We start from the raw sequence: 27,560 nt of genomic DNA on the forward strand, positions 1-27,560 counted from the left end.
AAAATCTACACCACAGTGTAGGATGGATATGATTTTGTTTAAAGTTGAAAGTATGACAAAATAAGTATCTAGTGCTGAGATACCCATGTGAGAGGTGGGTACTGAGCTCCTGAGTGCTATTTCTAAGTCTGCTCCCTTTGTGTACTGGTATGATGTGTGCACAGTATCACACCTCAAATAAGTAGTACATGTTTAAAAAAATCATTGATATATTTTTTTCTGCCTCAATATTTTTGAGGGGCACACCCATCCATATTCAGAGCTTACCCTGGCTTTGCATTCAGGGCTCACTCTTGGCTGGCTTGGGGGACCATAGAAGGTGCTGGGGATCAAGGTAAGCAAGTTACCTGCTGTTCTCTCTCTCTCTCTCTCTCTCTCTCTCTCTCTCTCTCTCTCTCTCCCAATTTTTAGAGATGATAACTCATCTTTTAAACATAGGGACATGGTAATCTGGATAGAGTTCTGATAGTCTAAAATTTATTTTCTTCAATTTTCAAAACTAGTGTATCTTGTCCTGATTTTAAGTAAATATATCCACGGTTTCTGAGACGGGTGAACTGCAGCAGATCACTGCAAGGCTATATTAACAAAAGGGAGCTTTGGTGACTTTTGGCACCAGAGGGTCTCTTTTGGGGTGTGTGGGGGAAGACAGGAGTTATAGACCTGACAAAAACTCTATTTTTATAAAATACTACATAATATTATAAAATTCTTCTTTGGGAATGAACTATACAAGTGACCTGAAGCCTCTCTCCTTTATAATATTTTTTGGGGGAAGTGGGGCACTTCAGGGCTTCATATGCAAGTCATGCTCTCTAGCACTGAGCTATACTAAAGTCTACCTTAAAACTGATTGAAATGTAAACATGATTGCATGCTTAAAAACAAACAGAAAAAACCAGAAAGGCTTTCAGAATTCCATTCCAATATAATTAGAATTCAACCCAATATATTTGTGATGGTTAATTTTGTATGTCATTTGACTGGCCATGCAATGCTAAACTTAAACAAGCCAACATATGAAAGTAGACTATGGACTGAACATGATTGCCACTCAATGCCTCTTTTGCAGACCACAACACCCAAAAGGAGAGAGAGAACAAAGGGGAATGTCCTGCCACAGAGGCAGGGTGGGAGGGGGGGGTGGGGGGAAATGGGCACTGGTGGAGGGATGGGTATTTGATCATTGTATGACCGAAACTCAAGCACAAAGATTTGTAAATCTACAACTGTACCTCATGGTGCTTCACTAAAAAAAAAAAAAAAAGCCAACATATCTGGATGTGTTGGCTAGATATGCCAACATATCAAGCCAACATATCTTCTCAAAAAGATAAAGTATCTTCTTAGAAAGACAAAACCCTTCACTCCAGATAGAAAGTATCTTCTTAGAAAGACAAAACCCTTCACTCCAGATAGAGAGCACAGGAATTAAGGCAGCTGCCAAGGACTCAGCGTTCATCTCTGGCATCACATATAATCCGTCAAGGAGGGCCAAGGATGAGTCCTGAGTACAGAGCCAGGAATCGCCTCTAAGCACCATCAGGTGTGACCCACCCTCCCCCTTCAAAACAAAACAAAACAAAAACGATTTAATAAAAGATAAAATACCCCCAACCCTTCCAAATTGGGTCCATTTTCATCCCTTAGCTCCCTTCTTCATTTGTCTTGCCTCCGCAAGCTTTCTCCAGCCCCACAGATGCCAAGCCCTTTGCTCCCAGCATTAGGGTCTAGAGTATCTCGCCACCTCCCCCATATTACAGAACAATCCTTCCTAACTAGTTTAGCAGAAACACAGTTGGGACCTTTCTCAGGGAGAAAATCAAGCCAGGCAGAAGTCACAGGGAGTCAGCAAAGTAGTCAGGTTTGCAGAATGCTTACTGCTGATCCGTACTTAACTAAAGAGCCCAGCCGTAGCCAAGACGTGCCTGGCACAGCCCCCATGGCGCCTCCTTCCCTATTCTTCCCCCACCACAACCCCGTCTGCGGTACATGGTAAACAAGAGATCCTCAGCAAGTTGAGCCAAGGTGGATTTGTGTGGGTACCACACTATCCAGGACTGATGAGATCACCAGAAGTTTTTGCCAGATCCACAATCCCTTCCAGAAACTGCTGATCACCATTTTCTGCACGGACACTTCCCCTCAAATCATTCCCGCGGTCTGTCAGTCCTGCAGACCTCACACTCAGAAGCCACGTAGTCCTAGCCACTCCAAGGGAAGAGAGCATTGCTCAATCTGATCCCAAAGTCCCCAGTCCCAGACTGCAGGCCAATTACACAGAAGCGACCTGGGTCTCTCTCCGGAATGTTGCACAGTATTCCTACCCTTCTTTGTCTGCCTACCAATCTGATTTGTTCCCAATGTAGACAGGTCCATGATGGAGAATGAATGCAGCTATTGGAATCCAAAGCAAATCTTGACCTCGCTTTGTCAGCTGCCACCTGGCCTCAGACTGTACTCTTCTCTGACATGGAGGCTTTCTAATAGATGACATCACACTACCAGTAAGCGCTCAAAACACACTTTCTACCAAGACAGTGGATATTTTTCTGATTTCTCGTTGGATGGACACGCATTAACCACTGCTGGTTTAGAAAACAGTCAGCTCCTGAGATCAGCGAACAATTAAGAATGTCAGCTCAAGTTAAAAGCTTAAGCCAATTTTCATATTGGCTCTTTGGCACACAGATGCTCTTCTGCAAATGGACTTCCTTAACTGGAGCTTAAATACATATACTACATGTTATGGTTCCTTCATACATGCCTCATTCCAACAGGGTAGGCCCAAGTAGCAGAGCAGGAGACTTAAGTGTAGATAAGAGACAAATGCTTTGTGGATTTGGGTTCTCATCATCTAGAATCTTCATCCACCTGGGAATTTCTACCCACCCTCCCTCCCTCCTTCTCTCTCTCTCTCTTTTTTTTTTAATTGTATTACAGTGAGATAAACAGCTACAAAGTTGTTCATGACTAGGTTTCAGTCCTATAATGTTCCAACAACCATCTCTTCACTACCAATATCCCCAGTTTCCCTCATACAGTTCTTGATCTCTCCTTCTCTCTCTGTCTCTCTCTGCTTTTTGCCCTGTCCTCTCTGAGTTAAGATTTATAAAGATTCTGCTTACAAACATAATATTCAAACTTCCTTACAAATTTGTCTTCTTTTCCTCCCTGCAAAAAGTGTTTCTGTTTTTAACCATTTTCTTTTGCGATTTTTGTTTTGCATGTGTTCAAATTATGTAATTTCAAGTATTTTATAAGCTAAAAAATACTCATTTTTAATATTTTCTTTTGCAATCTTTGTATTTATTTGTGCTCAAATTATTTACTTTTGAGCATTTTCTAAATCAATATCTAATGTATTTTAGGTACTAGGCATTTCAACTAAAACTTCTTGAATCTTCCTAAGTTGTTGTAATTTCTTATTATGAAGACGTTTAAACATTTACAAAGTAGAGAGGAGTACGTAATAAAACATTTTATTACCCATTACAAAATTTATTACCACCACCTATTCGTTTTTTTTCCTGCACCACAAATTGGATTATTTAAAAGCCAATCTTAGACATACTAATCTACTCTGTGAATACTCCAGTACATGTCTCCATGAGGAGAAAAAAGACCTTTTCTATTAGTCAGAAACCATTATCCAGTCTTCAAATCAATTAATAACAATTCATTATTGTCATATAATTTGGTCAGTATTCAGAGTCCCAGTTTTTTTTTAATTATTTTACATCGTAACAATTTTGATGAGGAAAGTGATCAGAGAATAAATTTCTAAGCCTTTTTACTTTTTTAAGAAAAACATCAAGTTTCTCATTTGAAGTCTTTATTGGCATAGCTGCCTTTCTGTAGTGTTCAGAAAAGGCCCAAATGTATACTTTCTAAATTTTCCTTACAAAACTGCCTTCTTTCTTTTTAAGCACTTTAATTCCAGTTGAATAACATAAAAATGGGATCAGTGAACAGGATCTGAAGTGGTTTTATTAGTATTAATCCTTCACTGCCCAATATCACAAAGTAATTGAAAGGTAAGAACACAAGGAAATAAACTTTGTTTGGGTGTCTTTTGTGGTCCAGCATATACTATTACACAAACTGAGGCCTTGTCACCAGGCACACAGTTGTAATAAGAAGATGCTGAAGATAACAATGGTTTATATCAAGGCAATAGAGCTTTCTCTGGATGAATAATTCTTTCTTTTTTATTTTTCTTTTCGTTTTGAAAAGCTTATTTTATTTATTTAGTTATTTTTAATTTATATTAGTGAAACACCATGAGGTACAGTTGTAGACTTACAAATGTTTGTGCTTGGGTTTCAGTTATACAATGATCGAGTACCCATCCCTCCACCAGTGCCCATTCTCCACCACCACTAATCCCAGTATCCCTCCCGCCCTCCATCCCCCATCTCACCCTGCCTCTGTGGCAGGGCACTCCCTTTTGTTCTCTCTCTCCTTTTGGGTGCTGCGGTTTGCGAGAGAGGAATTGAGTGGCAATCATGTTCAATCTATAGTCTATTTTCAGCATACAATCTCCCATCCTTGGCAGATCTTCCCAACATCCTTTATTTGGTGCTCCCTTCTCTATCTGAGCTGCCTTTACCTCTAGAGTGTGCGGCTGGCCTCCAAGCCAAGGAGTAAACCTCCTGGTATTTATCTCGGCTATTCTTGGGTGTTAGTCTCCTATTTTCTTACTTTATGTTCCCCAGATGAATGCAATCTTTCTATGTCTGTCCCTCTCTTTCTGACTCATTTCGCTTAGCATGATACTTTCCATGTAGTACCACTTGTATGTAAATTTCATGACTTGGATGAATAATTTTTGAGATATTTACAAAAAACATTAAACATCTTATGAGACAAAAAAAAATTATCACTAAACTGCACAGGTCAATCCTAGAAAGGTAAATGGGTTATATGACTAAATCCTCCAACAAGTCCTCTTTAATACCTGTTACCACAGGAGGAAAAAAGAAATTAAAATGCGAACCTTGGCATTATCACAATCACCTACAAGTTTCCAATATAATTTTTAAAAGATAAACTTGTAAAGGATCACTTTTCCTAAGTCTTAAATATGTAACCTTTGGGGATTTAAGTATATATGTAACAATAAAATATAGAGCTGCTTGAAAATAATCGTTGAAAGTTAGAGAATGCAAATCAAACAAGAAACAAAATAGATTCCTTTATACTGACCTTCAAAAATATTGTTCTAAGCTCAGCTGGATCTGCTCTCTTGGTTAAAGCCACCTATAAATAAACATAAAAATGTTTATATTTTTAGAACAAAGCTGAGAAATCAAACTAGCAGACTGAAAGAAAATAAACTCTAGGTTAGAAATTAGTGGATTTCATTTTTGTACTTAAAGCACCAAATTTCCCCAGTGCACAAACTGCTCCTTGAATTTTAAATTAGAATCCGATGTGGCTTCTAGAATGATAACATTCTGTGCAAGAAATTAGTAAAGCTCCTAAAATCTAGTTTAATGTATAGCATTTTTCAAAACAGAAAAAAAAGAATGGAAAGTTGAAACAGATTTGTAACTACCTGGCATTCTTTAACTATTCTCCAGGGTAACTCAAGTCCTTATAGAATGGAATACTAAATATTAAAGTATTGGTTATTAACTGTGCAAGAGAACATAGTTCTTTAAAAAAAGATTAGTGAACCATGCAAATCATATAAACAGGGGGAATTCCCACCATTTCAGCAGGAATAGGAGTGAGTGCCTAGTTATCTGGATATGCTAAAGCAAGATTTCCCCTTTTTTCCCCCCAAGTTAATTTTTTTTTAAAAAAAATTCAGATTCCCCATGGTATGGTGATTATTCTCTACATTCTAGAAATACAAGGGGCTGTGGTTGCCTTCCAAGAATAAAATCTGACAGATTAACTCAGAATAGGTGTTATGCTTAATTCTCCAGCCCACAAAGTCCAAAAACATCATTGGGGGAAAAGCAAGACCAACTTGAACATGGCTGCCTCAGGCAACACAAAGAGTCCTTATGTAGAACCAAACAGTGGGCTTATTCAGTGTCCCATCACCCAATCCTGCTGGCAGAAATCGTCATGAGACTGAATTCTCACCAAACACAGCGTCACCCCATGATACAACCAGGGAGGGGTTCCTGGAACCACCCCTAAACTGGAGCCATGTCACTATCCAGGGGGAGATTTATGCAAATTGTTCTAAAGCCCTTCTCTGTGTTTGCAAAGGCTCTTCTGAGATCTTGGCACAATGGGTTCTCTGTCTCTAAATATGTAACTACTCGAGCGCCTTGTCTGCCAGTGTCAGGAATAATTTTATTAACTAATCACTGGAATGGGAGAGGTAGTCTTTCTGAAAACAGTTGGTTGGTTACCTTGTTTCCCAAAGCAAGACTGATAACTCTTTTAATGTTGGCTGAGTTCTTGTAACCACCAATACTATTTTTAGCCAAAAGAATGTATAATCTTTTTTAAAAAGCCTGAATTCGCCAGTGTTCTCTTTGTTATTCAACTAAGGAAAAAAAAAATTGACTGCTAACCTACCTAAGATTGATGAATGTTGACCTAGAGGTTTCAGAAAAGATTTCCTCCTCGAAGGTCTATATTCTGAAAAGGTAGTGGGATGAGTATGACCAAGGACTGGTCTTCTAAAAAGCACTTCCACCCTCTGTCATAAGAACTGAGAAGCTCCATCCAAGTTCCACAGCTCAAGGCAGCCCATAGGTGAACCTTTTTTCAAAAGGCATATGGTGACCCTAAGTTCCTTAGTTGGTTTTTCCTTTTAAAAGGAAAGGAAAATTTTCACAAGGTAGATTACTTTTCCATCTGAATACTACATCTTTTAAAATCTCATTAATCCATTACACTGTGCACTTTCCTGGGCAAGTTCACTATTGCAGAGTGACACTCCCCCACCCTAAATTTCCACAGCACTTTTTTACTACTGATTGTAAGAGGACGTTTCATGCCCAGGACTTGTACCTCTGAGACAAAGAAACAAACCTGTCACTTTAATAACTCTTTCAGTGTCTAGAAAATAATCCATGTAGTGACTTAATACTTAGAAGTCCTATCTGCTAACTTGCTAATTTTCAAGCATGACTATCATTTCACTGGATAATCATAGCCAATCTAAATCTCTGATAGAGCATATGATTGTACCCATTTTATAAAAGAGGAAGCAGAAGGGCTCAGAAGAGGTTAATTATTTCACCCAAAGTCAGATTAGACACCAATTTACATTTACATTACAATTAAGTGCTGGAAATCAGTTTCAAATCTTTCAACTTAATGGTGTTGGTTTTTCCAAAAAGCCACATTACAGCTGCTTCAAATAGGTTATAACTGAAAATACAATAAAAGTACATATGTTCGATTTTTTTAATTAAGTCTCCTGATTTCTTCCAATACAACACTGGTTGCACTGTCCATGTGTGCTATGTTCAAGAACATGGCACTAAAGCCTGGCTCTGAGCCTGACTTTCCTCATCTAGAAAAAGGGAAGTCCTGGATAGTTATGAAACATAGTATGCATATACTTATGGACCTCCAAATGAAAGCTTTCAAAGGTGATATTTATATTCTATCATGCTTACTCCTTAAAAAGCCAAAATAAGTAACTTGGTCCACTGAGAAGGAAGATACCAGAAGAAGGAAAGGAATGGTAACTCAATGGGTCTTCTAAAACCATTTACCCAAACACTGAGCAAATACCAAGTCTGTCCTTTATTTTGTTTTGTTTCTATTGGCTCAGGTTTTACTCCAGGCTTTGCAGTCAAGGATCACTCCTGGCAGTGCTTGGGGGACCATATGTGGTACTAAATATCAAATGTGAGTATGCACATGCAAGGGAAGTGCCCTAGCCACTATTATCTCACATAAACCACCAAAGCTAAGTCATTATTTCCTTTGCTATCCTACCTGACTTTTTAAAAACAAACTCATAATTTCAGGAATAGCAAGTGCTTAATGACCATAATAGACCATGCTACCATTTTTTTTTCTTTTTGGGTCACACCCAGTGATGCTCAGGAGACCATGTGGGATGCCAGATATCGAACCCAGGTGGGCCAAATGCAAGGCAAACATCCTCCCCTCTGTACTATAACTCCAGCCCCTGATACAATTTCAACAAGGCCTACCCAGGGAAATTTGTATGAGATCCTGTGCACAGTCTACTAAGGTTCTACTCTACACAAATATGGCTCAATTGGGAATTAACTCTGGGAAAAGTGCACTCAGCCTCCTATCTCACATCTCTGCACTAATTTCACTTACTTCTCCAGAGCTGTGGGACTAATCCAAATCTCTATGTCAATTTTCCCATCTTACGTATTTTGGCAGTATGTGCAGAAAGGAAAAAAATTATTAACACAGTTCCACTGAAGACAATATAAACTTATGATTAGAAGTGGCAATATTCTCAATATTTAACAGATTTTACCTGATTGTAAAACCAATGGCCAGGAAGTTCTAAGAATCACGAAAAGTGGAGTCACAGAACTACAGAATAAATGTGTTTCCCAATTCAGAAAAGCTGAATTTTGGCACTCCCACAGTATATCACACAGCTTCAATTCACTCTTGGACATTAAAGACTCATCAAACTTTAAAACTGCTTACAAATGGTTGAATTTTAGGGCTATACTTTGTTTCCTCTTACACTAATACTACATAAATATTTATAACTACTGTTCTTACTATCCACTGTTATTCTTTATTATTATTCTCAATTTGCATTTATTAATAGATTCTATCCTTCAACTTTTATATTGAGTTTTAAATGAAGTATCTGGCTTTCAAATATTGGGTATCAGTTGCCAAGAAGGAAAAGGATTTTTTTGCAAAAATCTATAAAAATGTTTCTATTTACTACAAAATTAATAAAAGAGCAAATTTGGCAGTCATAGAACATTTATACCAGTTCAAGCTTAAGTGAAAAAGAAGAATATTAGATTAGAATGAGATGTAATCTGTATTTTTCTCTCAAAAAAAAAAGGCTGCCCTTGCTTCAAATGTAAGTTTTAATCAAATCCATTAATCTATGACACACAAGGCAAAATTTGAGTTAAGTGCTAAGTGAATAAGCAAAATTTTTGACAAGATAAAAATTAGTTCTAATAATTTATATAGGCTATCAATATCATTATTAAATCATATACTAGCAAGATATACTGTCAAAATTTTTTTTAATTTTGCCAATAACAAGGGCACAATTTGAATGACTTTTTTTTTTTACTTTTTGGGTCACACCCAGCAATGCACAGGGGTTATTGCTGGCTTTGCACTCAGGAATTACTCCTGGCAGTGCTCAGGGGACCATAAGGGATGCTGGGAATTGAACCCGAGTTGGCCGCATGCAAGGCAAACGCCCTACCCACCCTCCCGCCCCTCAAATGACTTTTAAAGAGAGGGGTAGGGGAAAACATACCAAGAAGAAGACAAAAGTATTTTTCAGGACAAATAAATTCACTATCTTTTTTTTTTCAAGTTACAATAAATCTGGGCCCATATTTATGTTCTTTTTTTTTAATACTTTAACTTTTCAAAGAACTCACAGTTGCTTCTCCCAGGTTGTGTACTCAGGAATGTTGCTGGATTTAACAGAAGGTTGTAGAGATCTACACGAAGTTTGGGGGAAGATGAAAGAGGGAAGAGGGAAGAGGGAAGAGGAAGGAGAAGAAGAAGAAAGAAGAAGAAAGAAGAAGAAGAAGAAGAAGAAGAAGAAGAAGAAGAAGAAGAAAAAGAAGAAGAAGAAGAAGAAGAAGAAGAAGAACAACAACAACAACAACAACAACAACAACAACAACAACAAAACCAACAACTCTCCTCTTCTAGGGGGAAGACAAAGACATAAGACCAAGATTTTAAAGAAAGGAATTGTCTACATCCCTAACTTGGATGAAGAAAGAAAACTAAGTAGATGCTACCAAAAATGCTGATTAAAGAAAAGTCTCCCAGGTGGACAGAAATCAGAGGTGAGAACAGGTGGTTACCAATGGTTCACAAATTTGTGGTCACAGGACAATCAGCATCACCTGGGAACTTTTAGAAATGCAAATTCTCAAACTATTTCCCCAAACACAACATAGAATCAGTAGTTCTGGAAGTTTTCAACTGCCCGCTCACAGTGCTGCTCTGCAGGTGCCTGTCTGCAGGTGTGAAAGGTGAAAACCACTAGTCTACCACACTGCTTATTAAATGTCCTTCTGACCACCGCTTATTAAGTGTCCGTCCGACCACTGGTGCTCTGACAGAAGATAGCAGTCATCCGGTGTAAAAGAATAAAAACGACTGCTCTGAAAGCTCCTAGTGCTATTGAAAGTTTAAGAACCACAGCTTCAACAACCATCCAATTCAGTCTGGTTATGACTGAGACGGCTCAGCTCCAGCTGCACATTAAGTAACTTGAGGGCTCTTAAGTTCTAGTCAATGTTTAGAACAATCAATTTAGAAGGCAAAGATCAAGTCTATTGGTATCTCTAGAACAGATGTCTGTAAAGAACCATCATGAGATTATAATATTCGGCTGGGCTGGCCACAGGGTTAGAACCCAAGGCTCTAACCTTGGCCGACACTACAGTAACTGTGCAATATAGCCTTCATTCTATGAAACTTCTCTATCACCCTCTCAAGTTAAAACAAACAGCTAATGCTAAAACTGTACTATCATAGGATAAATATATACCTTAGTTATGAAATGGACTGGAGTGATAGCACAGCGGGTAGGGCGTTTGCTTTGCATGTGGCCTACCTAGGTTCAATTCCTTCATCCCTCTCAGAGAGCCTGGCAAGCTACTGAGAGAATCCCGCCTGCACGGCAGAGCCTGGCAAGCTCCCCGTGGCATATTCCATATGCCAAAAACAGTAACAAATCTCACAATGGAGATGTTACTAGTGCCTGCTCGAGCAAATCGATGAACAATGGGAGGACAGTGCTACAGTGCTGAAGTTATGAAATAGGAAATGAGTGACAATTTATAAAAAAAAAAAAAACAGGTGGAGGAGGAGACATAGCACAGAGAGTAAGGCACTTGCCTTGCACAGGGTTAAACAGGATTCAATCCTCAGCACTGCATATAGTTCCCCAATCCCACCAAGAACTGAGAATAAGTCCTGAGCATCATGGGGTGTGGCCCAAATCCTCACCCCCCCCCAAAAAAAATTAAAAACAGGTGGGCAAGGGACACACACACACACACACACACACACACACACACACACACACACATGCCCCACAGTGATGTCAGAAATAGGAGGGAAATTCTTCTAGCATGGTCTTTAGTACCTGAGAAAATAGATGCAGTGAGTGAATCTGAATCCCAGTGGAAAGCACTAGTAGGTATTGGAAACTGGAACCAACCCTTCTTTCTTTGTATCATCCTATACTGCAGACCTGGAAGTTAAAGCTGCAATTCCCAGACTCCCTTGCAGTTATGTAAACTAGATATTGTTTATCAGATGAAATCATAGAGTCCCTAAATTCTAATAAATGAAGTGGAGTAATTATGGAAATATACTCAGATAAACAATAGGTCATGTTAAGCATTCTTTAAACCACACATATTTTTGTCTAATCAACCTTCAAGTTTTTGTGTTACTTAATAGTTGACATATCAGACACCAGAAATGTTAACCTGTCAGGTAATATTACACTGCAGATCATTTTGAGGTACTGGAGATACATATATATATATGTATATATATATATGTATCAGGTTCAGTAGGTGTAAACTGTGTTAGATTGAACTGCTCTACTGTCAATGAACTTTAAACAACTATCAAGCCACCACAATTAAATTCCTGATACTAAGATACAGAATAAATACAACAATTTAAAAGTAAATAATAGTATTTTGGCTGTTATGCCAGAATAGCTTTAAACACACTAATTTTAGATTGTATTATTATCATAAAGCTAAAGCTAACATTCAAAACAATGTTACTGTCACTGTCACTGTCCCCCTGCTCATCAATTTGCTCGAGCAGGCCCAGTAATGTCTCCATTGTGACACTTGTTACTGTGTTTGGCATATCGATTATGTCATGGGTAGCTTGCCAGGCTTTGCCGAGTGGGCAAAATACTCTCAGTAGCTTGCCAGGCTCTCCGAGAAGGGCGGAAGAATCGACTCTAGGTCAGCCAGGTCGGCCATGTGCAAGGCAAATGCCCTACCTGTTGTGCTATCACGCCAGCATCAACCCTAAAAATTTGATATGACAGCATGAGTCTTTTCTGTTTATATTTCCACCTCTCTACAGAGACAGAAGATGCCCGATTACACTGACAAAGCAGACATCACTAACTTTAAAGTGTTGGGTCTCAAGGTGCTGCTTACTTGGTTACGATGAACAAGCCACTTCATATCTTGACCGTTAGTTTCCTCGTTAAAAAAAATAAGCAAAATGGCCAGAAGTATAGTACAGGGGATAAGATGCATGCCTTGGCTCCCAGGCAGCACAACCCTCCCTGCCCCAAAGTCCCCAAGAATGTCTAGGTGCAACCCCCAAGTACTATATGGGATGTGGCCCGAGAGTCCCCCAGTAACTAAAGGGTAGCCCATTTAATCCCCAGCATCACAGGGCCCAGGCAGCACTGCATCCTGGGGCCTTGCCCTGATTGCCTACAAGTAAAGATGAGAAACAAGTTCTTAACTCCTACATTCTGAAGGAGCTCTGGTAAGATGAGGGGGAGGATGACAGTAGGAGTCTTGGAGCAACTGGAGGCTCTTTCTGTTTGTTCACTTAAAGCAAGTAGGTTTTCAAGGTGGCACTACATTTTGTTTGTACGTTTTTGGGTTTTTTGTTTGTTTTCTGAAAAGTGGTGGAAGGCCAAGTAAGACTGGGAACCTCTGCAGGCAATTCTCCGTAAGTGTTCAAAGCATTTTGCACAGTGAATACTAAGGAGAAACAGCCTTGAAGTTTCAACTGGGAGGGCCCAAAAGCAATGTTTTGAAATACACCTGTGTAACAAAGTGTGCCCTCAGGAGAAATTATTTTGTAAGATCCTAACTTGCCAGGCTATTATCAGTCAACCTAGCCTAAGAGAAAATAAATACCCAACTCTGGAAACTACACAATCCTCTACTACCTAGGAGGAAGGAAAAGCCAAGTCACACTGGTGACATATGTTGTATGGTTTGGGAGAGAGACAGACACTCCAAATAAACCCTAGTCAGAGAAGTCAAGGCAACTTGTTCTCCCTCTACACAAGATCACCACACTGCAAAAAACTTGTTTACACAGACCCACTAGCTCTGCACATCACACTTAGCCATCAGGAAAAAAAGGAACACGAAGCATTCCAAAAGGCAAAAGCACAATTTTAAGAGAGAAAGCATCAAAACCAGACTTTGATCATGGTATCAGGGATGAAATATCAAACCAAATTTAAAACAACTAGAATTAAAATGCTAATGGCACTAGTGGGTAAGGAGACAGTATGTAAGGAAAGATTGGCAATAATCAGAAAGTAGAAACTCTAACAGAAACAAAAAATAAACACTAGATTAAAAGCTCTGCAATAGTAATGAAGGAAAACGTCTGATGGGCTTAATAGTAGACTGAATATGAGAGCAAATGCTCTGAAGTTGAGCATTCCAATAAACATATTTCAATAAACTCTGTTTAAGAGCTTTTACTGAAAGGTGATGAGAAAATAATTCTAAAGGGAAAATGAAACTGAATGCCCAACACCATGCCTGCCCGGAGGGGAAAGGGTGTTGCTCCCATCTGCCTTTTTTCCTCTGGAAAGAAAGATGGCAGCAGCCTCGGAGCTTTATGGAAAGCCAGGTATGAACCGGTCATGACGGGGCGACTGAAACCTCATGGGAAGGGGGGCGTTCCTGGCTCGTCCTTCACGCCCTACCGAGGTCAAGAGTTGCCCCCCACGAGCGGCTCTCTCTCTAGCATGGCCATGGCTCCAGAGCCACAGAAACCAATCTCATAATTATCTGACTCTCAGTAGAAATACTTCCAGGCTTAATAAGTGAAATACCAGAAATCCAAAATCGCGCGGCTGCAACAGCGGCTGTGCGACATCATTTGATTCTTGTAACCAGCAGTAGAAAACAAATTATTTCACAATGCCTTTTCAGCATGTCTGATTTGGGGGTGTAAACTCTAAATAATAATGGCACATCTTTTGTCGAAACAATGAATCTAATCAAAGTAGATAGAGTATTAACTAGAATTCATCTGCCTCAGGCATTGGGAGGGGTGGGAGTGGGGTATATTGGGGTTCTTGGTGGTGAAAAATACATATTGGTGAAAGGAAATGTGTTTGATAATTGCATGACCGAGACTTAAACCTGAAAACTTTGTAACTTTTCCCACAGTGATTCAATACATAAAAAAAATAATAATAATAATTTTAAAAAAAACCTAAATGCCCAAGAACTATGGGATAACTACAAAAGCTGCAACATATGTAAATGGGAATACTGGAAGATGAGAAGAAACACAAGAAATGACTGAAAAATCCCCCCAAATCAATGTCAAACACCAAAAGGCAGATCTAGGAAAATCAGAGAATCCCAAATAGAATAATCAATCGATTTGCTCAAGCGGGCACCAGTAACGTCTCACAACAAACTGTGAGACTTGTTACTGTTTTTGGCGTATCGAATACATCACAGGTAGCTTGCCAGGCTCTGTTATGCGGGCGAGATTCTCTTGATAGCTTGCTGGGCTCTAAGAGAAGGGTGGAAGAATCAAATATGGGTCCGCCGGGTTGGCCATGTGCAAGGCAAATGCCCTACCCACTGTACTATCGCTCCAGCCCAGAGTAATCAATAACCAATTTAAATGCCAACTGATTAATGATATCAGATCATTAGAATGCCAGAATATATACATAGATATATAAATAAAACAAGATCCAATTATATGTCATCTGCAAGAACCCTAAAATATAAAGATAGATATAGATTAAAAATAAGTGAATGGAAATATACCATTTATCTTCACCTTATACCACTAATAGTGCAAATGCAAAATGGTGCAAGTACTTTGGAAGACAAATTAGCAGCTTCTTACAAAACTAAATATTTCTACAATTTAAGCTTCCTGGTAATTATCTAAAAGAACTGAAAACATAAATCTGAACATCAAACTGTAAATGGATATCTAAAAAATCTTTATTTATAATTGTCAAATGCTGGCAGCAACCAAAATGTTTCCTAATGAATGAACAGACATGCAATGTTGTTCATGGTCCTAACAATACGATGATGGAAAATTATTCAGATTCTCCAAAACATGCTATACTATAAACCATGAAAAGACATGAGAGAATCTTAAATGCATACTACAAAGTGGAAAAAGTCAATCTGAAAGGCTACATACTGTACGATTCCAACTATATGACGTGTAAAAACCAAAACTGGAAAATGATTAAAAAGATAGGTGAGAAACAAGAAGATTAGTTTGAGCACAAGGAGAAGAGAGAAGTGGGAATTTTTAAATCAGTGAAACTAATTCAGTATAACGGCAATTCTGTATCAATGTAAATGTTGTCCAAAATCACAGAATAAACACCTAAAAGCCAAGCTTTAGATGATGATGTGTCAGTGTAGGTTCATCCATTGTTGCAGAGAGAGCACTTTGATGACAAATAATAATAATGAGGGAGACCATGCATATGTATAGGGACAAGGGGCATATGGGAAATAATATACCTGCTTTTATGCAATGCAAACCTAAAGCTGTTCAAAATAGTCTATTCAAGAAAGGAAATAAGATCTTAGGTGGCCATGACCATCGAAAGGAAGGTGACTAGGTAGGTCACTAGGCCACCTATAAAATCTTCCTTCCTGGTCAAAGTTTTCTAGAAGAAGATAGGTTTCCCTGCCTTAACAGCTCAGAAAACTGAACCCAAATTGGTGGCTCTGCCGTAAGTCCCCCATCTTTTCCCACAGGCAGTGAGGATGTCCTCACCCTGGGTTTCTCAACTTTGGCACTACTGACCTTCTGGGTCAAATCGATCGGTTATAGAATGTTTCTCTGGTATTCTGTAGGATGTTGGGCAACAACCCTGGCTTCTACCTACTAAATACTAGCAGTATTCCCTTTCCACTCTCCAGATGTGATAACCAAAAAAAAAAAATGTTTCCAGACATTGCCAAGTATATCCTGGGAGCAAAAACTGCCCCGCTACCAGTTGAGATCCACTCTCTCGGGTAGTGTGGCCCCTCTTGCTCATTCATGAAACACAATCACTTGTGGGAAGCCTATCACATGGGTGCTGCAGGTGGGAGGAGTTAGGAAGGAATAAACACCAGATGGATGAGTGGAGGGTTCAGAGTGTGTGGCAATATGTTCTACCACAAGGTACAATGCGAGTGGAACTAAAAACATAATTTTCTTGGAGCCTGGGGTCATGGAGGGAATGTCTTTGAGCTAAATTACTGATGACAGTGATTACAGATGACTAGTACCCACCACCCTTACAATTGGGCCCGATTTCTATGCTAGACATGGGATTTACATATGATCTCATTGAAATATTACTAAAGACATTTATACTGAAGTATCACTAAGAATCCCATTTTCTGGATGAGGAAGCTGAGGCATTTAAGAAGTAGGCTTTTAGTGATCAAGGAGTAAGTCACAGAGCCAAAAATGACCTAGGGTTCAAGCTGCTTTGGCACATTATAAGAACACCTGCAAGGTACACCAAGAATAGGAAAGCAAAATGGAGAACTTTAAGCTAGCCTAATGACCAGAGCACTGGACAACACTATAGCCTAAATGCAATTTAAGACACACAATCTTTGTTTCGGCATTGTGCTACTTAAGTGCCCATGGTTCAGCAGAAGGCAGACCTGCCTAATGAAGAATGTTATTTGGTAGTATTATATGCTGAACTCAGTCTCAATTTTTTTTTAAGGCATCAAGGTTACAGTATAATTAGGAACCAGCTGCAATTGTAATTACTGCTCCCAATATAATTTGTTACATATTAGCAAGTGTCAAATTACTACTGCTCTTTAAATGAATAAAAATTGATTGTGCTGCTCGGAAGACTGGAATGTATGTTCCTGATGTGGAACAAAGGAATATAAAAAGTATATGACATATTTATTAAGTGCTGAAAGGTTCTACTTAGGAGATCACAAGTTGCGGGAGCCCAGATAATGCCACTAAAAGTGAAAATGGCTTCGGCAAGAGAATAGGAAACTTAATAAATGCAGAGGAAGAGAAAGCAGCAAATCAAAGGACAAAAGAAAAGTTGCTTCCAAGAAATAATGCCTTCTAAATTCTGCTGTACATCAACATCATGTAACTTCGGTATAGACAAGAACCCCAGAGGAGCCAAAAGAAAATGAACAAGAGCTCTCTACAAAGTCAGGAGCCTTGTCCCAAAGAACACTCACAATTTCACCCTCCCTTATTTCCCACAGCCTGCAGGCCTGTGACATGACTCTAAGCAGTTTCTCTGATTCCAAAGGCAAAGCTCACCCTTCTATAAACACTTATCATAACCCAACTCTGACTCCAAACATAAGCACAATGACCCTTTCGATAACCTTAAGGAGTTGAAGAACCCTAGAAATAACTATGGTCCTTTTATAGATGCAAAAGACGTTGAGAAAGTGGCCCAGAGCCATAATGTGAATGCATGGTCCATAATTTCTACCACTAAGTTATACTAGTTGTCAGAGAAAAAAAAAAGAGGAAGAGCATAAAACTGAGCAAGAGAATCGAGTGATTAAAAAAAATTAAAGCATATCAACTGTTATGTCTGAATTTAAATGATAATTCAAAAACAATTTTAAGAAACTAAAGAACAGAGAAAATGTCTACCAAATGACATGTGTGATGATATTTAAGAATAACTAAAAATCTTGAGGTGTGATGGTATTATGGAGGGCTTCCGGGGGCAGACAGTACAGGAAGTAAGCATTTGTCTTCCAAATGGCTACCTCACTTAGTACCCTGGCACCAAATATGGTTCCTCAATCTTCCCAGGAATGACCTCGAAGCCCAGAGCTGAATAAGTTCTGAGTATAGCCTAGTGTTGCACAAAACCCAACTCCCCCATACTGCAGCCCCCAACAAAAGTCTTTTTTTTCCCCCCCAGTGTCAGAGCTGAAACATAGGTCTCCTACATGTAAGGTATACACCAAGTCATTCCTGGCCCCAAAACAATCCTATTCTTTTCAGGTTTACAACAAAGTCTCATTCCTCCAGAATGATTTTGCAAATTCTCCAACCAGATGCTCGTCCTAGAATGTCCTAGGCACCTGCTTTAAGGGCTTTGCAATTGGACGTTTAAATTCTGACTCTATCACTAACCAGCAACATGAACTATAATTTTCTCATCTGATTAAAAAAAGAACGATTAAAAATAGAATGAAAATAACACAGCCTGGAGCAGAATCTAGCAGTGCCTTCTCTCCCAGCTACTGGTCTCTTTTCCCTATTCACAGGGCGTCAGCTGATCTGTAATCAGTGAGATAGCTGAGTCCTAACAGGAGAACCTCTGGACATTCCAAAACAACTATTCTCCTAAGAATTTAAACTGTGGGGCCAAGGCTATGGCTCAGAGGGCTAGAGTGCACACTTTGCATGTGGTAGCCCTGGGTTTGCTCACTGGTGCCTCATGATTTGCTGAGCATCAGGATGCTAGAAAAAAAAAATAAAACAGGAATATAAATCAGGAGCAGGAATGAAATTTGGTGGCAGAGTGCTTGCATGTGCTTGCACCCACCCACCCACACCCATAGCAAGATAAAAAAAAAATCCAAAGCCATAGAGGGAGAGGGTCTGGGGTGAGCTGACAGCAAGTTAAGCTGGCTGAGGATGTGGGGCGAGTGAAGGGTCATGATCTCCTGGAGTTGAAAAACAAAAATAAATAAATAGATAAATAAAGCAACTCCCTACATTTCTCTTGTGTTCAAATAAATTACAGATGGAACAGATTCACTCTTGAGAAAAAGAGAAAGAAAGAGATAGGTCAAAAGTACTAGAAAAACATAAGAGGCATCTTTGCAAGTCTCTTTTGTTGTCACTGATGTGTTGTTTTTATTTTGTGCCACATCCAGCAGTGCTCAGGGAATCACCCAGTGCCTGTGCTGTGGGGAACAAACCTCCAGCTTGAGTTTGCAAAGCCTGTGCTCCTGCTCTCTGCCTTCTCTCCCTGGCCAGTGACAAGTCTGCTAACTCGTGAGGGGAATCTGTATTTAATCATAATAGACCATTCACAATCCAGACAATACAAAAGTCATAAAACAATTAATAATTATATCATGTAAACATTAAAAAAAATTCAAAGTGAATGAGTTGGTTAAATATCAAACAACAACAAAATAAATAATATGCAACCGAGAGGACAAAAGGCCAAGGTTCTTCATTTTAAAGTGCTTTTAGAACAAATTAATGAGAAAAGGCAAATAAGTCAATAAAAAATTGAGCAAAGGTCAAGACCAGGCTCTCCTCAACCTGCAGTGTGCATCAAAAATGGTCTAAGAGTAATCTCTATGACCCACCATAAAAAATGAACCAGGGGACCAGAGAGAGAGTAGCTATAAACCAGTCTCTGGTTCAATCCCTAGCACCACATGATCCCCCAAGCATTATTGGTGTGACCCTAAAGGTCCCCAAAGCACCGCTGGGGTAGCTTACATAATTTCTAGCTCTGCAGGGCCTTAACGGCAATAAAACCTCAGAGACCTTGCTCTGAACCACAGGCCCAGGTGGCCAAGAATCATAAACAAAGACACACACACACACACACACACACACACACACGTACTAGATGAGATTTTGTTTCTGGAACTGCAGACAAGAGAGGGTGGAAGTAAGATGTAATTCTCAAACAGAAAGCTAATATCAACCTGCAATAAATGTCAATGCTTAGGAGAAAACTGTATGGTATTCAAATAGAGAAAGATTCTCAGACCAATGGAACAGAATTGATCTAACCTATGATAAAGAAGCTTGGTGCATGAAGCAGAGCAAGGAAAACCTCTTCAACAAACATGTTTGAAAAACTAGATAGCCACATAAAAAATCTGGAACTGGAACCATTCACGAATGTTAACTCAAAATGAATTAAGGATCTGATATTAGACTGGATATACTACTCAATGAAATATATTGAGCAAAACATTGTAGATTTCTCCAGATTATGGCATTCAGAGAGGTGTCATCGATGATTTGATCTCACTGGCAAAGATGAAAAGAAAAATAAACAAATGGGACTGCATTCAATTTAAGTTTTTACATAGCAAGAGAAATGAGCTAAAATACAAAGACACTCTACTGTATAGGAGAAAATATTTGCACACTATATATCAGATAAAGGACTAAAATCAAAAATGTAAAGCACTCACAAAGTTCAACAAATAAACCAATAATGCCATCAAAAATGGAGAGAGAAAATAAACAGACATTTTTCTATAGAAGGCACAGATGGCTAGTAGGAATTTGAAAAAGTATTCATCACTTATGGTCAGAGAAATGCAAATCACAACAACAATAAAATATCTTCTCACACCACATCACACCAGTTATGATGACATATATCGAAAAGACTGGAAACAACCAGTGTTGTTGGGATGCCTTGAAAAAGAAACCTTATTCACGGTTGGTGAGAAACGTAATCTCATTTATTTTCTATGGATATAGTATAGAGATTTCTCAAAGAAAAAAGTAAGAATAGGACTGTAGAGACAGAATGGGGATTAAAGCACTTAACTGTACTCGACAGACCAGGCTGATCCCTAGTGCCACATACGGTCCCCTGAGCACTGCCAGAAGTAATCCGTGAACACAGAACCAGAAGTAAGCCCTGAACAGTGTTGGGTATGCCCAAAAAAGATGACCAGAACTCCTCTATGACCCAGCAATTCTACATCTTGGCATCTACCTCCAAAATGCAAAAATATTAATTTGAAAAGATATATGCACGGCTATATTTATAAAGTTCTTAGAAAAATAACTGGCATACCTGGGTTACTCAGGGGTTATACTCAAGGGTTACTCCTGACTCTGCAATCAGGAATCACTCTTGTGATGCTTGGAGGATCATATGGCATTTTCAGGATCTAATCTGCCTTGACCTCTTATAAAGCAAGTGCCCTACCCACTGTGCTAGAGCTCTGGTCCCAAGTCTTTGATTATTTTATAATTTGTGCTACAATTTTGTCATTAACTTGGTGGTTAACAAAAGCACTGTATTCTATTTATGTTTGTATTTTTTTCTGATTATTTTAAAAGTGTATGCAATTGTGACTAGAAAAAAGTATCTGATATAGTCTCAATCTTAATAAAGGTATTGATACTTTAAAAAAAGAAAAATAACCAGCATATGAAAACAAACCAGATGTCTAATAAGAGATAAATGGATTTAAAAAGTTGTGAGACATATATATATATATATATTTGTACACAATGGAGCTCTAAATAAAGATAACACTGCACTCACTTTGTCAGCATGTATAGAAAGATAACATCATGTAGTTAGTTGCAATGTGAATGAAACTGGAAGGTGCTATGTAATGAGAAATAAATGAAAGGAAGAAGAAAAACACCAGATGATCTTACATATCTGCAGTACACAGAGAGAGAAAACAAGGGTTTGGACAGACCAAACAGTAACAAACCTTTGGCCTTGGATTACAAAATTGATTCATAAACAATGGGTTTATGGGTGGAAGGGGGGAATGAGAATTGGACCAAAGGTAACTTACTACAGACAGGGATAAAGGCTCTTGGGCACTTTGGTGGTGAGGTAGAGTAACTCTGTTCATCAAAACCATGAAATTTAACACTGCAATCACATTTAAAACTATAATAAAAATATTTTTGTTTCTCTTCAATATCACAGATCTCTGTCTCTCTGTCTCTCTCTCTCAAAATGATGGGAGTGGTAACACCTACACATATATAGATGAATAGAACTAATCTGGAATTGCACAAATTTGTAAATAATGACAAACTGATAAAGCAGAAAATCGTTTTCAAACACTATCTTTTATTTATTTATTTTGCTCTCTTCAAGCCAGTGTTCTCCCTTGAACACGGATCTTACTTGCTCATTTCTGTTTCTTAGCTACCTGAGTTTTCTCTGGGATACATCTTCCCTCTTTCTCTTCTCTCACATCTAAGTAAGTTTCTATTAAAAAAAAAAAAAGAACTACCTTGCCCCCAAAACCATCTACCCCTTTTCCCTTTTTGCAGATATATAAATGTAAAACAAATGTTACAATTCTATGCTAATACATTTTAAATTTTATGGGAAATAGATAAATGCTAAAAAAACACAAAATTAAGAGTTAAGTAAGTCAAGAAAGATTTAAGGGGGGAAACAGAATATCCTATAAAAGTATAAAGGGGGGCTGGAGCAATAGCAGAGCGGGTAGGGCGTTTGTCTTGCATGCAGACTACCTGGGTCAATTTCCAGCATCCCTTTTGGTCCCCTGAGTACCGCCAGGAGTAATTCCTGAGTGCAGAGCCAGGAGTAACCCCTGTATCCCTGTGCATCATTAGGTGTGACCCAAAAAGCAAAATAAATAAAATCTTTTTCAAAGGTATAAAGGTATGTTTTATTCTAAAAATGAGAACTTAGCTTTGTTATAAAATATTAAAAATACTGCTTAAGTCTCTGCAACAATAAGCAAAATATTGTAATAAAAAATCTCTACAGATGTAAAAATATGTAATAAAAATGAAATATTTAATATAACTGAAATGTAAATGTATTGTCATGAATGTATAAAATCACTTAGCAAGCTAGGAATAAACAAACGTTTCTCAATCTAATAAAGGGCAATTGTAAGGACATAAGTGAACATCATAATGCCAAATGCTGAGAAATTTATCTTGTCTTAATACGAACTTTTTTTTTTTTTTTTTGCTTTTTGGGTCACACCCGGCAATGCACAGGGATTCCTCCTGGCTCTGCGCTCAGGAATTACCCCTGGAGGTGCTCAGGGGACCATATGGGATGCTGGGAATCGAACCCGGGTTGGCCGCGTGCAAGGCAAACGCCCTACCCGCTGTGCTATTGCTCCAGCCCCATTAATACGAACATTTTTAATTAAAAAATCTTTGGCAGTGACTCTGACAGAGTCAGATAAAGACCTGGTATATTACCGGTCTTTTTCCTGCCTTGTCTAGATAATAGCAAAAAACAGACTGTGCATATTGGCTGGGAATTTTTCTCCATCATGCAGCTGGACTTTCTTAGTCAAAGGAAGCATGTTTTTCTAGAAACCCCCTTTTACAGATACCTCTCTGTCATCATGGAAATTCATCTACCTTGGGACAACCCAAGCCCTGCCAAGGTTTGCTTTGCAGTTCTGACTGCATCGTGCATTCTCCTGGAAATAATCCATGTTCAGTTCGTGCAGCATTCTAAAGTTGAAGTTATCGTTAACACTGATGAAGGATGGAGGGATTAAGGAAATGATTTACTAGAAAACAGAAGTGTTTCCAACAAACAACATGCATATAACAGAAACTCTCCTTTCCCCCTTTCACTTTGTCACTGCATGCCATGTATGTGAACAATTCTGTTTCTGAGGGTTATCAAATATGCTTTTTGAGGTATGTTTATTATGCACAAAAAGCATCCATCATGAGGACTTATAATAATTTTATAGTAGGAATGTATATAGTAGGATAATAGTAGAAAATTTAGAATCTTATAAATGTACAGTAGGAATCTTATAGTAGGAAACATAAAATAAATCAAAGAGCAATTACTCTTCAGGACCTCAATATCATTATCGACTCCAAAACAATTTTTAAAAGTTCAGACTGAGCTATTGGCTGAGTGGTCTCCCCAAAACACATATAATAAAAACCCAACCCCAGTAACAGGAAATAGGATCTCTAATAAGGTGATTAAAGTAAACTGAGGTGACTACAGTAGTCTTATCCACTAAAAGGTGTCTTTATAAGAAAACAGCATAAGGACACAGGTAGACAGAAGAAACATGATGTGAAAACACAAGCAGAAGCCAAAGAGAGAAGAAACCAATTCTGCTGACACTTTTAACTTCCATTTCTAGTTTCCAGAATTGGGAAACAATAAAATCTCTGCTGTTTAAGCAACTGAGTCTATGATATTTTGTTATGACAGCCACAGGAAATTAATACAATATAATTTCATAAAAAGTCTTTGAGTTGCAATTTGGCCATTATCTTATTTATTTTGAATCCATGTATTACAGCTATTTGCCATATCTCTTTGGGAGTAGTCTTCAATCTAGCCTATTCATTTATAACATTGCATTTTTTGTTTATTTTGGGGCTACACCAGTGATGCTCAGAGTATATTATTGCCTCTGCACTCAGGAATCACTCCTGCAGGAATCACTCCTGGCAGAGCTAAGAGAACCTGATGGGGTACTGGGGGTAGAACCAGGATCAGTGACATGCAAGACAAGTGCCCTACTTGTCTTGGCTGTCCTATTTCTCCAGCCCCTAACACTGCCATTTTTTTAAAAAGTCAGACTAAAATTATTTTTTCTTTAAATGGTGAAAAAAAATGTATTTAGGATTAGCCAGCTGGACTGTTTAGATTATCCCAATTTTGTTGGCAACAACCAAGGCATCATAGGAGCGAGCCAAAGATATGCCTTTTTTTCTCCAGGACTATCAGGGTGTTGGCCTTGGCAACATCAGGGTCACAGAGCTACTGGATGGCCTCTTTTATCTGGTGCTTGTTTGCCTGGACATCCAAAATGAACACAAGTGTGATGCTATCTTCTATCTTCTTCATGGCTGACTCAGTGGTCTGAGGAAACTTTGATGACGGCATAATGGCCAAGCTTGTTTCTCCTGGGGGTGCTTTTTTGAGGGTATACGGGCTGCCTTCTTAGCCACAATGTTTTGGGTCTTTAGCAGGTGAGTGAAGTGAGGATCTTTTCCTTTTTGTGACTGTGGACAATTTTCAGCACTGCCTTCTTGGCCTTCAAAGCTTTTTGGCTTTGGCTTCAACTTTGGGAGAGGAAGGGGCTTCCTTCTTGGCTTTTGGCACCATCATGTAAAAAGGGTTTGGAGACTAAAATCCTTATAGAATGGATTTGTCTAACTGTTTCCCCATGATTCAATTCAGATTCAACATTTTGGGGCAATAATTCTCCAAAGGCCACACTGGGTATTTCTCATTGCATCCCATCAGTGGGTATGCACTGCTAGTGAGCATTCCCTGATGATGGTACACTGGACCCAGATGATGGCACACCTTTCCAAAACAAAAGAATGTTCCCCAACTCCTAAAAGTAAATACTTTACAACAGTTTCTCAATCTTTTTCCAACCGTGGCCCTCTTCTGATCTTGTTTCCTTCCTATGCCCCTGATTTATAAACTCCAACAACTTCTAGTGTCATGCTGTGACCTTAGTCTAGTGCTGTGACCCTTCATAGGATTTTCACCTGTGGCCCCTTGGTATATCCTAGGGACTTCCTGGGAGACATATAGCCTCTGGTTGAGAAGTACTATTTTAAAGGGAGATATGTTGAAACAATGAAAATACCAACAATCCTTTACTGAAAGATTTTATCATCCATTAAGGGCCTTACCCAAATCAATTATTAGTTACTGGTGGTGAAATTTTTATTCTCTTTTGTTTCTGTTTCTGGGCCACATCCAGTGTTCTCAGCAGTTACTCCTGGTCTGCATGCAAGGATCACTTCTGGTAGGTTCTAGGGACCACAAGTGTTGCCAGTGATTGAACCTGGGCAGGTCATGTGCAAGACAAATGTCCTACCCACTGTATTATTGCTCCAGTCCCTGTGAAATTATTTTTATTCTTTTTTAATTATAATCCCTAGGTATTGATTGGCATTTTTTGGTAAACAAGAGCTTTATCTTGCTACCTCCATCTTATTTTGATACCTTTTAGAGAGTCATAATAGTTACTCATTATAAAATGATAGATTTTTTTTCTTAGTACCATGTGTTATAAGCAATTTGCAATTGACTTCTTTTTATTATGGTAAAATATAGATAAAATTTAACATTTCTACCACTTCACAGATAACCATTTTAAGTGTACAATTCAGTTTCAGTGACATTAAGTACTTCACGTGCTATATAACCATCATTACTACCTATTCCATCATCCAAAACATATATCTTATACCTATTAACATTCCATTTATTTTAATGATCATTATTTTTGTAATACATATATTTTGTAATATTTATGCTGATCTATATATATATTTGTATGTATGTATATATAGGGCTGGAGCGATACCACAGTGGTAGGGCATTTGCCTTGCAAACGGCCAACATGGCCGACCTGAGTTCAATTCCTCCGCCCCTCTCGAGAGCCCAGCAAGCTACCGAGAGTTTCTCACCTGCATAGCAAAGCCTGGCAAGCTCCCCGTGATGCATTCAATATGCCAAATACAGTAACAATTGTCACAATGGAGACATTACTGGGCCCGCTGGAGCAAATCGATGAACAATGGGAGAACAGTCACAGTGACAGTGAGAGTAGATCAGCATTTCTCAAATGGGGACCATATGGTTCCCTAGGATATTTCAAGGGACCCACTTATAAGAACTGTCTAAATAAGGGGCCATCAAGCAAGTGAAAACGAGATCAAGTAGTGAAAACAGGGACTCTCCTTCACTGCTGGTGTGAATGCCGACTGGTTCAGCCCTTTAGGAAAACAGTATGGACGATATTCAAAAAATTAGAAATTGAGCTCCCATTTGACCCAGCAATACCTCTCCTGGGAATATATCCCAGAGAGGCAAAAAAGTATAATCGAAGTGACATCTGCACTTGTTTGTTCATTGTAGCACTGTTTACCATAGCCAGAATCTGGAAAAAACCTGAGTGCCTGAGAACATATGACTAGTTAAAGAAACTTTGATACATCTACACAATGGAGTACTATGTAGCTGTTAGAAAAGATGAAGTCATGAAATTTACATATAAGTGGTACTACATGGAAAGTATCATGCTAAGCGAAATGAGTCCAAGAGAGAGGGACACACATAGAAATATTGCATTCATCTGGGAAACATAAAGTAACAAAATAGGAGACTAACACCCAAGAATTGCCGAGATTAGTACCAGGAATTTTGTTCCATGGCTTGGAAGCCAGCCACACATGCTAGGGGAAAAGGCAGCTCAGATAGAGAAGGGGGCACCAAGTAAAGGGTGTTGGGAGGATCCTCCCAGGATGGGAGAAGCATGCTGAAAGTAGACTATAGACCAAACATGATTGCCACTCAGTGCCTCACTTGTAAACCACAGAACCAAAAGGAGAGAGAGAGAACAAAAGGCAGGGTGGGATGAGAACACAGAGGCATGGTGGGATGGGGGGATGGGGGGTGGGTGGAATACTGGGACCTGTGGTGGTGGAGGATGGGCACTGGTGGAGGGATGGGTACTCCATCATTGTATGATTGAAACCCAAGCACAAAAATTTGTAAGTCTACAACTGTACCTCATAGTGTTTCACTAATAAAAATAAATAATAAATAAATATGGGGCCATTAGTTGAGAGTAGAACAGGGTTATCCCAGGAAAGAAACAAGGTTACAAAGGGGCCATCTTTCGAAAAAGCTTGAAAAACAATGTCAGAGA

General features: G+C 38.9%; 1 protein-coding gene across 2 annotated transcripts in view; it reads right to left on the bottom strand.

Moving 5' to 3' along the window:
* Window positions 1-27,560, bottom strand: part of SLC25A13 (solute carrier family 25 member 13) — a 196,309-nt gene that overhangs the window by 157,399 nt on the left and 11,350 nt on the right. For both annotated transcript variants that reach the window (XM_056118359.1, XM_056118358.1), the window contains exon 2: window positions 5,209-5,262. In XM_056118359.1, the coding sequence (XP_055974334.1) occupies window positions 5,209-5,262 (54 nt within the window). The remainder of the gene's footprint in view (window positions 1-5,208; window positions 5,263-27,560) is intronic.

The sequence above is a fragment of the Sorex fumeus genome, unplaced genomic scaffold, assembly GCF_029834395.1.
Source record: "Sorex fumeus unplaced genomic scaffold, SorFum_2.1 ptg000037l, whole genome shotgun sequence".
NCBI lineage: Eukaryota > Metazoa > Chordata > Mammalia > Eulipotyphla > Soricidae > Sorex > Sorex fumeus.